General features: G+C 46.5%; 1 protein-coding gene across 13 annotated transcripts in view; it reads left to right on the forward strand.

The window, feature by feature from the left end:
• UBR4 (ubiquitin protein ligase E3 component n-recognin 4) overlaps positions 1-13,442 on the forward strand; it is a 136,303-nt gene that overhangs the window by 93,844 nt on the left and 29,017 nt on the right. For all 13 annotated transcript variants that reach the window (XM_063667865.1, XM_063667903.1, XM_063667873.1 and 10 more), the window contains 14 exons: positions 752-991; positions 1,430-1,568; positions 2,307-2,432; positions 2,550-2,678; positions 3,516-3,859; positions 5,583-5,673; positions 5,951-6,035; positions 6,200-6,327; positions 9,449-9,578; positions 9,686-9,843; positions 10,566-10,675; positions 11,217-11,358; positions 11,748-11,829; positions 12,159-12,332. In XM_063667865.1, the coding sequence (XP_063523935.1) occupies positions 752-991; positions 1,430-1,568; positions 2,307-2,432; positions 2,550-2,678; positions 3,516-3,859; positions 5,583-5,673; positions 5,951-6,035; positions 6,200-6,327; positions 9,449-9,578; positions 9,686-9,843; positions 10,566-10,675; positions 11,217-11,358; positions 11,748-11,829; positions 12,159-12,332 (2,078 nt within the window). The remainder of the gene's footprint in view (positions 1-751; positions 992-1,429; positions 1,569-2,306; positions 2,433-2,549; positions 2,679-3,515; positions 3,860-5,582; positions 5,674-5,950; positions 6,036-6,199; positions 6,328-9,448; positions 9,579-9,685; positions 9,844-10,565; positions 10,676-11,216; positions 11,359-11,747; positions 11,830-12,158; positions 12,333-13,442) is intronic.

Here is a 13,442-nt window from a genome sequence, read left to right on the forward strand (position 1 = left end):
GGCCCATTCCCCTCCAGAGGAGGTGGGTTTGATTTTCATTGTGTGGAGTCAGCAGAGCTACTGGTAGACTATTTGGGTTCAGATCCCAGCTCTGCTACATAGCTCTGTGACCTTAGAGAAGCTGCTTAACCTCGGTTTCTGTAACTATAAAATGGAGGTAGGACCCCACTTCCAGGGTTTGATTTTAAGGATTAAATGAGTTAGTATGTGTCAGGTGCTGAGAACAGAGCCTAGCACATAGTAAGTACTCAGTAAATATTAGCTCTCACTGTGTTATATAATCACCCCAAAATTATTACATACCTTCCTCTTTATGGCTTGACTTAGCACTTGGTTCAGACTCTGATTTTCTTCCTCTGCCTCTCTAAAACAGCCTAGCTTTATCTTTCCAAGGTTGCTGTCAGGATGGGAACTTGGCATGCATCATCATTGCACCTCTTACAGGCTTCAGTGTGGCATGCTTTTGGAGTCATGGTTTCCCTTGTTATATACTTCTGTTGTTTTCCTGGAATTTCAAAAGGTATCATGTATAACAGCTTAAAGCACTTGTATGTTCTTTCCTGTTTTTATAGAGAAAAGATAGTGGAAAACTTTTAAAACTGGCTTCCTGTTATATGCCAGATTTCTTTTCTTTAGCGTAACCACTTAATTGCCTTAGAAAAATACATGGGACAGTCTTCCTCTTTGTCTCATCAGACTGTTATCACTGAGGGTTAGATGAGAAAATCTCAAGGCTGTCTGTCTTTCCTAGGCCAGCTCGCTGGCACAAAGCCAAGAAGGTTCAGCTGACCCCTGGGCAGACAGAGGTGAAGATTGACCTGCCGTTGCCCATTGTGGCCTCCAATCTGATGATTGAGTTTGCAGACTTCTATGAAAACTACCAGGCCTCCACAGAGACCCTGCAGTGCCCTCGCTGTAGTGCCTCGGTCCCTGCCAACCCAGGAGTCTGTGGCAACTGTGGAGAGAATGTGTACCAGTGTCACAAATGCAGGTAAGTCATTGGTCATCCCCTAGACCAGGGCTGTGCACATTCCTTGTTATTTTTCTGTAGTAGTGTCAGTGTGAGCAATTGCAGTGTCTGATTCCCTCAGAACATTTAGAGAATTATGGGTTTGTAGAGTGGGTTCAAGGGTAGAAAGGGAGGAGGAAGAAGAGAGAGTGAGTGTGTGTGTGTCTGTGCATGTGCACACGAGTGTGCCTGTCCTGTGGCAGGGGTGGAGGGTAAGAGCGGAGGGAGGTCCAGAAGTTTAGCTCTGGGTCTTGCTTTCTTGTTACCTGGCTGCTTAAGTCATTCATTTATTATTGTCCCTTCAGTGGCCCCTGCAGTAGTTACCAGAGTATATAAATGTGGCACAATCCATCTCCTCAGAGTGACCCCCACCCCACCCACCCTTGTCACCTCACTGACCCAAACGCTTTGGTTACTCAGATCCATCAACTACGATGAAAAGGATCCCTTCCTCTGCAATGCCTGTGGCTTCTGTAAATATGCCCGCTTCGACTTCATGCTCTATGCCAAGCCTTGCTGTGCAGTGGATCCCATTGAGAATGAAGAAGACCGGAAGAAGGTGAGGCCAGATCTGGCCTAGACTCAGGGCTGGGCCTTGATCTGGACTTTGGGCAGACCTGGTGCAGCGCAGTGCACTTTACTTTCTAGCCCAAGCCTTCTTCGACTCAACACCAGTTTCAGGGCCCAGCTTTTGGGTGGGAGCAAAGAATGGCTAAGGTATATTGTATTGAAAGACATGGTTTGAATAGGATTTTAGAAAAGTGTTGATTGGTAATGAAACTAGAGTATCTCCAGGTACAGATAACTTTGGATTTGGATGCTTTGCCCTGCATTTCTTCCACAGACTGCTTCATATTGAGGCTGCTGGCCCTCCCTCAGTATTAGCTTGTCCAGTGCTAGTTCCCAGCCTGCATAATATGGGCGGGGGTGGGGGGAGGTTCTAGATATTAAAGAACAGTGAAAAAGGGGCACCTATAGGGTTAACAGAAGAACATTTAGCTTTGGAGTCAGAAGGACAGAAATTCTAATTCCAGCCATACTTTTAATACTTGTGTAACCTAGTATAAGTTACTTCTCTCAGCATTGTATTATTATATATCACAGAAGTGTATTGTATTTTTATTAGAAATAATATACCCACCTCATAGGAAGGATTATTGTGAAGAACAGAGATAATGTATGAAACACAGTGCCTGACCTGTAGGAAATATTCTGGTAAATGGTTAGCAGTGAGGATTACTCAGGGAAAGTCATCAGCTAAAAAGCCTTCACTCAGTCCCTGTCTTTCCCTGTCTAGGCTGTATCCAACATCAATACACTTTTGGACAAAGCTGATCGAGTGTATCATCAGCTGATGGGACACCGGCCACAGCTGGAGAACCTGCTCTGCAAAGTGAATGAGGCAGCTCCAGAAAAGCCACAGGTAATCCCACGCTGCAAAGGGCATTTGGAGAAGGCCTTGGGTCATGATCAGAAGACTGCCTCCTAGGTGAGATCACCTTAGGTGGGAAGCCTGACAGCTTACCTCTTGGGATTGCAGGATGACTCAGGAACAGCAGGGGGCATCAGCTCCACTTCCGCCAGTGTGAATCGTTATATCCTGCAGTTGGCTCAGGAGTATTGTGGAGACTGCAAGAACTCTTTTGATGAACTCTCCAAAATCATCCAGGTAGAGAGCGGGGAGCAGCTTTTGGGTGTGTTTTGTCCAAGTGTTACTGGCGTTGTTTTCACAGCAGTCCCGCTGCTCTCTCATCCAGCAGTCCAGGTCTTGGTGTTGTCCCTGCCCAATCCAGCTGAAAAGGCAGGCAGGTGGCTGCACCAAACGGCATCTCCCCCACCGTGATTTGTGGCACTGGTTAGAATGCTGAGTTCATGCTAGATAACTGAACATACTGGTGATGGGAAGGTAGCACAGATAAGGTTTTTTTTTTAGCCATTAACAACCCATCTCTTAGTAGAGGGGTTACTGGTCTTAAAAAATTTTGGTGCCAAGATACTGTTCCCTCTTCTTCTGATACGCCGTGTTTGCAGGCTGTAGGGTAAGGGCATACCAACTGCAATCAACCAAGGGTGGGCCATGTGTCAGTTGCAATGTCATAGACATAATCTCCATGAGATGGGAGGCTGGCCATAGACAGAGGTACCTCATATAAGGAGAGCATCCAGTTTACCTTCCCCCTCAACCCCAAATTGCTGGAGTGCCATCTTTGCTACACATGTATTAGCTTTTGACCTTTGTCTTTGTTACATGGGAGTTAAGAAGCATAAGCCTGCCATCTGAGTCTGAGTTCTGAGTCTGCCACTTATCTTGGTCAAGCCAGTTCCTCCAAGCTTCAGTTTCTTTCTCTGTAAAATGGAGATAAAGCATCTAACCAGTTGGGTTATTGAGAAGATTAAATTATATAATGCATATAAAGTTTTTTCTAAAGCAAAACTAATTTTCCAATTAACATCCTCTTCTTATTTTAATTGCTAATTCCCATTATTGTTGCCTTTTTCTTCTTAGAAAGTCTTTGCTTCACGCAAAGAGTTGTTGGAATATGACCTACAGCAGAGGGAAGCAGCCACTAAATCATCCCGGACCTCTGTGCAGCCCACATTCACTGCCAGCCAGTACCGTGCCTTATCCGTCCTGGGCTGTGGCCACACATCCTCCACCAAGTGCTATGGCTGTGCCTCGGCTGTCACAGAACATTGTATCACACTACTTCGGGCCCTGGCCACCAACCCAGCCTTGAGGCACATCCTTGTCTCCCAGGGCCTTATCCGGGAGCTCTTTGATTATAATCTTCGCCGAGGGGCTGCGGCCATGCGGGAGGAGGTCCGCCAGCTCATGTGCCTCCTAACTCGGTCAGTACCTACACCATGGTTATGGGCCTAGTGATTCCTACTGACACTGGCAGCCATGCCAGGCGCGTTAGAGAGTACACAGAATAGTGCTTCTGACCACCCAGCAAGTTAGGTAGCTTATAACAAAGGAAAGATGGAAAGAGACACAGGGTGTAGGTGAGCGAGCTTGGGGAGCATTGAAACCCAGGTTTCCTTGTAAATGGCATGATTGGCTTGTGCTTTTTTGGTTCCAGTATAGTGTCTTGAGGAAACTGTCTCTGAGTCCTTGTGAGGGAAGGAAAGGGAGACACTTGAATTCAAGAAAGACTCACATGAAGGAAGATAGTGGAGCCGAGCAGTGGGGCCTGGAGATTAAGAGCTTGGACTCTGGATTGGAAAGACTCAGTTTCAGTATCTGATACCTTGTACTATACGCCTTGGACAGATTCCTTAATTTCTCTGAGTCTGTGTTTTCCTCATCTGAAAAATACTGACAGTAGGCTGGGCGCAGTGGCTCTTGCCCGTAATCCCAGCACTTTGGCAGCTGAGGCTGGCGGATCACTTGAGGTCAGGAGTTCAAGACCAGCCTGGCCAACATGGTAAAACCTCGTCTCCGTTAAAAATACAAAAATAGGGCCAGGTGCTGTGGCTCACGCCTGCAATCCCAGCACTTTGGCAGGCCAAGGCGGGTGGATCACCTGAGGTCGGAGTTCAAGACCAGCCTGACCAACATGGAGAAATCCCATCTCTACTAAAAATATAAAATTAGCCAGGTGTAGTGGTGCATGCCTGTAATCTCAGCTACTTGGGGGGCTGAGACAGGAGAATCGCTTGAACCTGGGAGGCGGAGATTGCGGTGAGTCGAGATCGTGCCATTGTACTCCAGCCTGGGCAACAAGCGAAACTCCATCTCAAAAAAAAAATAAAATAAAATAAAGGAAAGAAAAATACAAAAATAGGGCTGAATGTGGTGGCTCACACCTGTAATCCCAGCACTTTGGGAGGTCAAGGCAGGCAGATCACGAGGTCAGGAGTTGATCATGAGGTCATGGCAATGTCTCAGCAGTGGGCTGCATGCCTAGGAAGTAGCAAGTGGGGAGCTGAGAGCAGGTACGTGCCAGGAATGCTAGGGCATCACAAGGAACCCGTGTAGCTGGAGACAGGGATGCAGTAGGGAAGACTCAGGAGGAGGCTCAGGTCGGAGGGTGCGAGGGCCAGATCCCATAGGGTCTTGTGGGCCTGTGTAAGGACTTTGGGGCTTATTCAGTATGTTGGGAAGCAAGAGTGAGTGATACGGTTTGTTTTTTTAAATTAATAATGGGAACATTGTTACAAAGAGACGTAAACTGGAATGTGAGGGCCTTGTGGAAAATGACATGCAGGCGGATGGAGAAGACAGGGAAAGAGTTGTGACCAAGACTGAGAGTGGACCTCTAGGTTTTGGAGACTGTGTCACACCAGACAGCAGGGGCTCTGTCGCCTGGGACATGGGCCCCATAAGGTGGTGCTGCTCTTCCCTCAGTTAGCTTCTGTTCATAGGTAAGGCGGCTGTGATGGATCCTTTATTATTACCGACCATGGTTTTGTGAAGCTAAAGCTGTAGTCTTGCCCCAGGAAGGAAGTAGAAAATTTGGGGCCGGGTAGCCTTAGACATTGATTTCATTTTCTCTGGGCCCCTTCAGGTGGAAAGGAGTGTCACACCTGATTGTGAATTACAGGACTCCATTTCTATTTGCTTCCGCAGAGACAACCCAGAAGCCACTCAGCAGATGAATGACCTGATTATTGGCAAGGTCTCCACAGCCCTGAAGGGCCACTGGGCCAACCCCGATCTGGTGAGCCGGCCTAGCAGACCCAGCTGTCCTCTCTGACTTCCCCTCACATGCCTTGTGTTCCTCAGCTTCCCCTCCCAGGTCCTGCGGTGACTGAGGAGGGAAGGAGCAGAACATTATCCCAGAATGGTTTTCCCAGGGAAGAGCCTGGAGCACAAGGGTCTCCGTCTGTCCTTTGTCTTTGTTGGAGCCACCTAGGACTGGAAATTGTATTAATAGTTAAGAGTCGCTGGACCGGAGCTGACCCTCTTGACTCATGTCTCTTCCCATTACCTTCTAGGCAAGTAGCCTGCAGTATGAAATGCTGCTGCTGACGGATTCTATCTCCAAGGAGGACAGCTGCTGGGAGCTCCGGTTACGCTGTGGTGAGTTAGGGGATTTTCAGAGAAAGGAAAGGAGGAAAGGAGGCTCCAAGGAGCAGTCCTGGCTGGAGTGGGAGGGGAGGAGGGAAACTGATGCTTGGGCGGCCTCTGCAGAGCAGATGTGTAGTGTTCCTGATTGTGACTCTGCCTTTCCTGACCATCCCTAGCTCTCAGCCTTTTCCTCATGGCTGTGAACATTAAGACTCCTGTGGTGGTTGAGAACATTACCCTCATGTGCCTGAGGATCTTGCAGAAGCTGATAAAACCACCTGCTCCCACTAGCAAGAAGAACAAGGTACTGGGCCAAGCAGGGGTCTAACAAGGAAGGGCAGGGCGGCCGCCCTCCTCATTCCCTGGCAGTGTGCCCTGCCTTCTCATGGTCTCCGCTTTGCCTTGAGCCCACCTCCCCTGAGTGGCTCCAGTGCAGCCTTTGCCTTAGTTCAGCAGACATGGGTTGGGATTTTTGAGAAGGATGGTTCAAGTCAAATAAACATGAAACTGCAAAGCAGAGAGCAAAGTGGCTAGCTGTGAAGGATGAACTCTCTCCAGTCATGTTAGATAACTTGCAGCCCCCAGAAAGCATTGTGTCCTTCCTACCCCTGTACCTTTGCACATGCAGGGCTGTGCAGTGATAGAAATCCCAGGCTCTGAAGCAGACTTCCTGAGTTCAAATCCCAGCGCTTCCATTTATTAGCATCGTGACGTTGGGCAAGTCGTTCCTTAGTTTCCCCATCTATAAAATGGGAATATAGTCTCCACCTTGAAGTGTTGTGAAAAATAAATGACATAATGCAGACTAAGTGATCAAAACAGTGTCTGCCTAAGTTAATCCTTAACAAATGTTAGCTGTGGCTATCTCCTGCTTTCTTTGCCTAGAATGTTTTCCTTCACTTTGTTAGCTGCTCCTTAGAGGGTCAGTTCTCTACTAGGCTAGCTGTAAGCTCCTTGAATCCAGGGACTGGACCATCTTAGTAATACTTTTTATGTCTAGTATGTAGGATGGTATAACATCTATAATAGCTGCTTAGTAAATTATTGTTAAGTGAATAAATGAAACCAAGTTTTTATCCTAAAATAACTGTAGCTGAGCCACAGATTGACTTGCTTGTATCAGCTTTTGAATTGGGAGGCCATAGTTCTTTCTTTGGGCCATGCCTAAGGCTCTGCCACCAGCTTTCCCTGGATTGGGCCTTGGGTCCTTCTGTCTGATGGGCCATCCCTTATGGGCAACAGAGTCCTCATGGCAGGAAGATTGCTTTTTGAGTGCTAAGCACTAGGGTTATGATGTGGGGAAGCTGGACACTGAAGCTGCCTTCAGAAAAGGCAGCACGAGGCACTCTGCTTCCTTCCCTTTGATGGAGGGATTATTTCCCCCAAGATTCCCAGCAAGTAAAATCGGCCCTTGGTTGAGAAGAGGACACCTATCCCTACATGACCATCATTGTTTCCACAGTGTGAGGCAAAGGGAGATTTTTCACAGAATTACTTACCCTGTAAGGACTGAGGCCTGGTGTGGATGTTCACATTTTGTTCCTTGTAACTTAGCGAGAGCAGCAGTTCCTAAAATCTGGCTCACAGACTCCGGGGTGTTCTTAAGACTTTCAAAGATCTGTGAGGACAAAGTTATTTTCATAATTGTCCTAAGACACTATTTGCCCCTGTAATTCTTGTGATGTTTGTGCTGACGGTACAAAACCTTTGCTGCTGGGGAGACGGCCAGTGCCTTAGGTTGACAAGGTGGTGGCCCCGTGCAGTTCTTCACTGCCACCCGGTTTCATCAAGAATATCCTTGATGAAGCAGTACAAATTAATTTTATTAAATCTCCACTTTTGGGTACTAATCTATTTAATGCTCAGTGTGACAAAATGAGTACACAGAAAGCGCCTGTGCTACACCCCAAGTACAGCAGTTGTGCTGAGAAAAGGCACTTGTGTGAGATGCAAGCCAAACCAGCTGCCTTTCCATGGATCTCCGCTTGTGCTTGAAGAAAATGGTTGATGGGCAAATTGTGGTTGTTCAGGCTTAGGTATTTGGCAGATATTTTCCTCAAAATGAATGAAGTGAGCTGTAAGAAGAACTGACATAACTGTGTAAACCAGTGTTTTCTAAATGACCAATGCATGTTATAGTATCCTGCCAGGTAAAAGATGAAGGTTAGTATAATGAAGTGTGAAGAGTTTATTGATGTGCTTTCAGAGTCCATACTACAGCTAATCTTTCAGACCCTATAATTTGTTGAGTTTTGGTATAGTCTCAACGAAAAAAATCCACAACTAGTTGAAAAAGGTATTAAAATATTCTTTCCTTTTCCAACTGTATATCTGTATGAGGCGAAATGTTTTTCATATACTTCAACCCAAACAACCTGTCATGACACTTTGACCATAGAAGCAGATATGAGAATCCAGATGTCTTACAAAGCAGTCATTAAATAATTAACAAAAATATAAAACAGTGCCACGTCTTTCTGTAGGTTATTTTTGTTTTGGAAAATATAAAATTTAGGTTGACAAATAATAGATTTACTTTTCTTTTTAAATGAATTAACAAATATCTTAAGAATTTCTCAGTTTTTTATTTTTTATTTTTTTTTTTGAGACAGGGTCCCACTCTGTCACCCAGGCTGGAGTGCAGTGGCATGATCTCGGCTCACTGCAAACCCTGCCTTCTGGGTGCAAGCAATCCTCCTGCCTCAGCCCCCTGAGTAGCTTGGGACTACAGGCATATACTACCAGCTAATTTTTTTGTATTTTGTATCTAAATGGAGTTTCACCATATTAGCCAGGCTGGTCTCGAACTCCTGGACTAAAGCATCATCTGTCTGCCTTGGACTCCCAAAGTGCTGGGATTGTAGGCATGAGGCGCCGCGCCCAGCCAGTTTTAATTTTTAACATGAGAAATGTCAATAGATACAACCATGTAAAGCAAAGCTCTCTGGAGTCCTTAATAATTTTCGAAGATTATAACAGGGTTCTGATGCCAAACAGCTTGAGATGCGCTGGACTGGAGTGTCGTCTGTGGCTATCTCTCTGCAGGCTGCTTCTGGTTAGTGACAATTTGCATTCTGGAGGCTACTTGTGACTCTTGGAAGGTTTATGCTTAGGAAACTGCAAATCAGCCATGGGATAGGAATTAGTGTATGTGCTGTAGGATTGTCTGTAGGAAGCCAGCCACAGCTTCTGCTGCACAATAAAAATCAGTGACCTTAAGCTCAATGTGGAGATACTGCTGCTAAATTGGATCAAAATGGTTTAACAGGAACACATATTTGGGCATAAAAGATGATACACATGTTGATCCTCCTGATCTTCTTGCCTTTGCACATCACCCCCTGGGGCACCAGTGCCATGCTGTTGGGGCTATGGCTCAGGTGTGCCCTTGAGTGCCCTCACCTTGCTCCACCTGCCTCCTCCAGGATGTCCCCGTCGAGGCCCTCACCACGGTGAAGCCATACTGCAATGAGATCCATGCCCAGGCTCAACTGTGGCTCAAGAGAGACCCCAAGGCATCCTATGATGCCTGGAAGAAGTGTCTTCCTATCAGAGGTTTGTCTTTCTCTTCAAGACGCCGGGAAGTCCTGCCTGTGCTCTGACAGCCCTGCCTTCTGTCACTCTCGTTTACTTACCTACCCCTGCAACCCTTGGCCTTGCAGGGATGGATGGCAATGGGAAAGCCCCCAGCAAATCAGAGCTCCGCCATCTCTATTTGACTGAGAAGTATGTGTGGAGGTGGAAACAGTTCCTGAGTCGTCGGGGGAAGAGGACCTCCCCCTTGGATCTCAAACTGGGGCATAACAACTGGCTGCGACAAGTGAGTGGCCACTTCTGGACTCTTCACCCCTTGTGCCCCTGACCCCAGACTCTGAGCAATATGTTTCTGCCCCTCGCCATGTGTCTGCGCTGCCGTCTCTTTCTCTTTGTTCATCTTGCTTCCTTTCAAACAGGGAGTGAGTACAGGTTCTTGGTTGTAGCTGTTGGGCCAGCATGGTGGACTCGCTGAAACAGAACTTCCTCTGCTTATCTTAACACACTCCTTGTGCTTTCTGCTTTCCTCCCTGACCATAGTCTCTTTTCTCCTTCCATTTTTCATATCTTCTGCTGTCCTTCCCCTCCCTCCTCTTTCTAGCTAAAGTAATTCTGTGTTAGGTAATCCATTTGTCCGGTGATATATAAAATAAGAAATACTTGGTTTACATTAAATGAAAGTATTCAGCATATAAGTGTCCCCAAAAAAGAATGATCAGCATCTTTGCTAAGGAAGATCCCTTTCTCCTACCTCACTTATTGTAGGTATGTTCTTCACATCTCCTGATGGAGAAGTCTCCAGGCAGAAGCAGGGCTCTTTCACAGCCCCTTTCCCCATCTAAAGCAGTTGAGTCTTGTGTTAGCTGGTGATTTTTACCTCTTAACATTTTCCTAGAGAGGTGCCCAGAAGACCTCTCCTAGATGGGTGGCAGTTGACTGCCCTGCTGGGGGCTTAGTGAGGCAGGGCATCCTCTGAGCCTACAGCCCCTTCTCTCCCCTGTCCTGCAGGTGCTTTTCACTCCAGCAACACAGGCCGCACGGCAGGCAGCCTGTACCATTGTGGAAGCTCTAGCCACCATTCCCAGCCGCAAGCAGCAGGTCCTGGACCTGCTTACCAGGTACCATTTGGGAGTGGGATGGGGAGCGTGGTTAGACTTCCTCTAGAGCCTTTTCATCTTCCCCGGGGGAATCCGTGGATCAGGGTAATGAAAGGCATACCTCATTCCCTGTAGAAGACCCCAGAAACAACAAAGTGTTAAAAAGCTGACTTCTAGTGATAGTAGTGGTGGTGGTGGTAGTGAGGCTGTTAGCAGCAGCAGCTAATATTTGAGATCTTATGCAGCTAATATTGATCAAGATTGAGTGCATAAATGCTTGGCATGCATTATCTTATTTAATTCTCTCATAGCATCAGTGCCAAAATATGAATGCTTAGATTCTGTGGCATTCACTCCCTGCGGTGTGCTCTGAATGCTTCCTAGGTATGGGAAATTCCCATGTGGGAATTGGAGCTGTCTTGGATGCTGTTCCTCCACCCTCTAGGTAGCAGGAGAGACAGACAGCAGAAGATAGGAAAGATTGGGAGGAGAAAGGGGAGCCTTGGAGCTGTTCAAAATGCTAGAGTTCTTGACTAGTGTGCCCTCTCCCTCTTGGTGGCAGTTACCTGGATGAGCTGAGCATAGCTGGGGAGTGTGCAGCTGAGTACCTGGCTCTCTACCAGAAGCTCATCACTTCCGCGCACTGGAAAGTCTACTTGGCAGCTCGGGGAGTCCTACCCTATGTGGGCAACCTCATCACCAAGGTATACTACCCTATTGCCCAAGAGAGACCCTTCCCTAATTCCCCCTTCATTGTACCTTGATGTAAACTCTACCATGGTGTTTTGTTTGTTTGTTTTTGCTGAGAAGAAATATTTGTTGAAGGTGTTTGGAAATAATTTTTATGACTTTATTGTATTTATTATATGGTTATAGCAAACTCTTGGGAGCATTTGGACTGTTTACAGTTTTTAAGCAATCCCTTACCAGCGCTGCGACTGTTCTTGGTCTCCTGGAAAGGAGTTCTGTAAGAGTTCGATTAAGAAGATGTAACTACTGAGTGTCTGGTGCTGCAAGCTCCTGGGACAGTGGTGGAGTTAACTGGTATCCTTGGCAGTGCTATCACACTGACTGCACTTGTCATCCTGTTTAGGAAATAGCTCGTCTGCTGGCCCTGGAGGAGGCTACCCTGAGTACTGATCTGCAGCAGGGTTATGCCCTTAAAAGTCTCACAGGTAAAGAGAGCCACCTGGACCTTCCTTTAGGGCATCCTGAGTCTGTTTAGGGACAACCCTTAGTTCCTTGGGTGCTAGGGTTGACTCTCTTCTCTCTGGTACTGACCTTAGTGCAGATTTAAGCTCTGCATTTTTTTTCTGTATTGATACGTTTATGATTTTGAGACCCTGTTTGCTATTGACTGTTTCCACTTGTTGAGCACCTGCTCTGTGCCATGCACAAAGATAGATTTTCCCTGCTTTTTGAGTTGCTCATAATCTTTTGAGACACAGACTTTCGTTATGTTTTCATCCAGAGCTCTCACAGCAACATTTTCCTGTCTCCACAGGCCTTCTCTCCTCCTTTGTTGAGGTGGAGTCCATCAAAAGACATTTTAAAAGTCGCTTGGTGGGTACTGTGCTGAATGGATACCTGTGCTTGCGGAAGCTGGTGGTGCAGAGGACCAAGCTGATTGATGAGACACAGGACATGCTGCTGGAGATGCTGGAGGACATGACCACAGGTAGCACTGCCTAGTGGCCTGGAGCCTAAGGCACTGTCCCTTCTGGGGCTGGTGAGGTGCATTTGACCAATTTCCCCCAGTTCTACAGAGCCAGAAGAGGGGTGGCAAACATTTCCCTGCATTCAAAGAGAGACTCATTTCTTGACAAAGTGTTGGCTCTTGGAATTTTAAATTCTAGAGCTGGGCTCAGTCACTTTGGATTTTTCATGTTGAGCTTATAGAGCGGTGCAAGGTCAAAGGCTCTCTGATTGGTGTCTTCTATCAGTCTGGAAAATTCTCAGCCATTGTCTCTTTAATCCCCTCTGCTGTGTTCTCTTTCTTTTCCTTGTGAAACTCCATTTTCACTCTGTCATCCATATCTCTCCATCTCTTATAATGTTCATCTCATTATGTATTTATGCTGCATTTTTGACAATTTGTTCAATTCAGTTTTTCTTCACTATGTGCAAATGTTTAATCTACCTGTTGAATTCTTGTAGTTCTAGATTTTATGGTCTGTTTTTTATTTTTTATTTTTTGAGACCAAGTTTCGCTCTTGTTGCCCAGGCTGGAGTGCAGTGACGCAATCTCGGCTCACCGCAACCTCTACCTCCAGGGTTCAAGCGATTCTTCTGCCTCAGCCTTCCTGAGTATCTGGGATTACAGGCATGCACCACCACGCCCAGCTAATTTTGTATTTTTAGTAGAGACGGGGTTTCTCCATGTTGGTCAGGCTGGTCTCGAACTCCCAACCCCAGATGATCCGCCTGCCTCGGCCTCCCAAAGTACTGGGATTACAGGCGTGAGGTCTCTTTTTAAAAATTCACACTTCCCTCTATATGATCTATAAGCACACAAATTAAACATTTGTGTCTGATAATTCTAAAATTTGAGATATTTACATGCCTGATTCTGCGGCTTGTTATTTTGGCTCTTGCTCATGATACCTTAAAGTCTTGTTGTGTTTTATGAGTTTTGACTGTGACCTCATATTTTTTAGCTTTATCTGTGGAAATTATTTAGGACTGGGCCAAAGATGGGTTTCTCCAGAGGAGGTGAAGAACTGCTTCTGTGAGGCAGTGCAGGGTACTGCTGTCCCAGTTCTGAGCCTCAGGATTTTCAGACCTCCTA

The sequence above is a fragment of the Pongo pygmaeus genome, chromosome 1, assembly GCF_028885625.2.
Source record: "Pongo pygmaeus isolate AG05252 chromosome 1, NHGRI_mPonPyg2-v2.0_pri, whole genome shotgun sequence".
In the NCBI taxonomy this organism is placed as follows: Eukaryota; Metazoa; Chordata; class Mammalia; order Primates; family Hominidae; genus Pongo; species Pongo pygmaeus.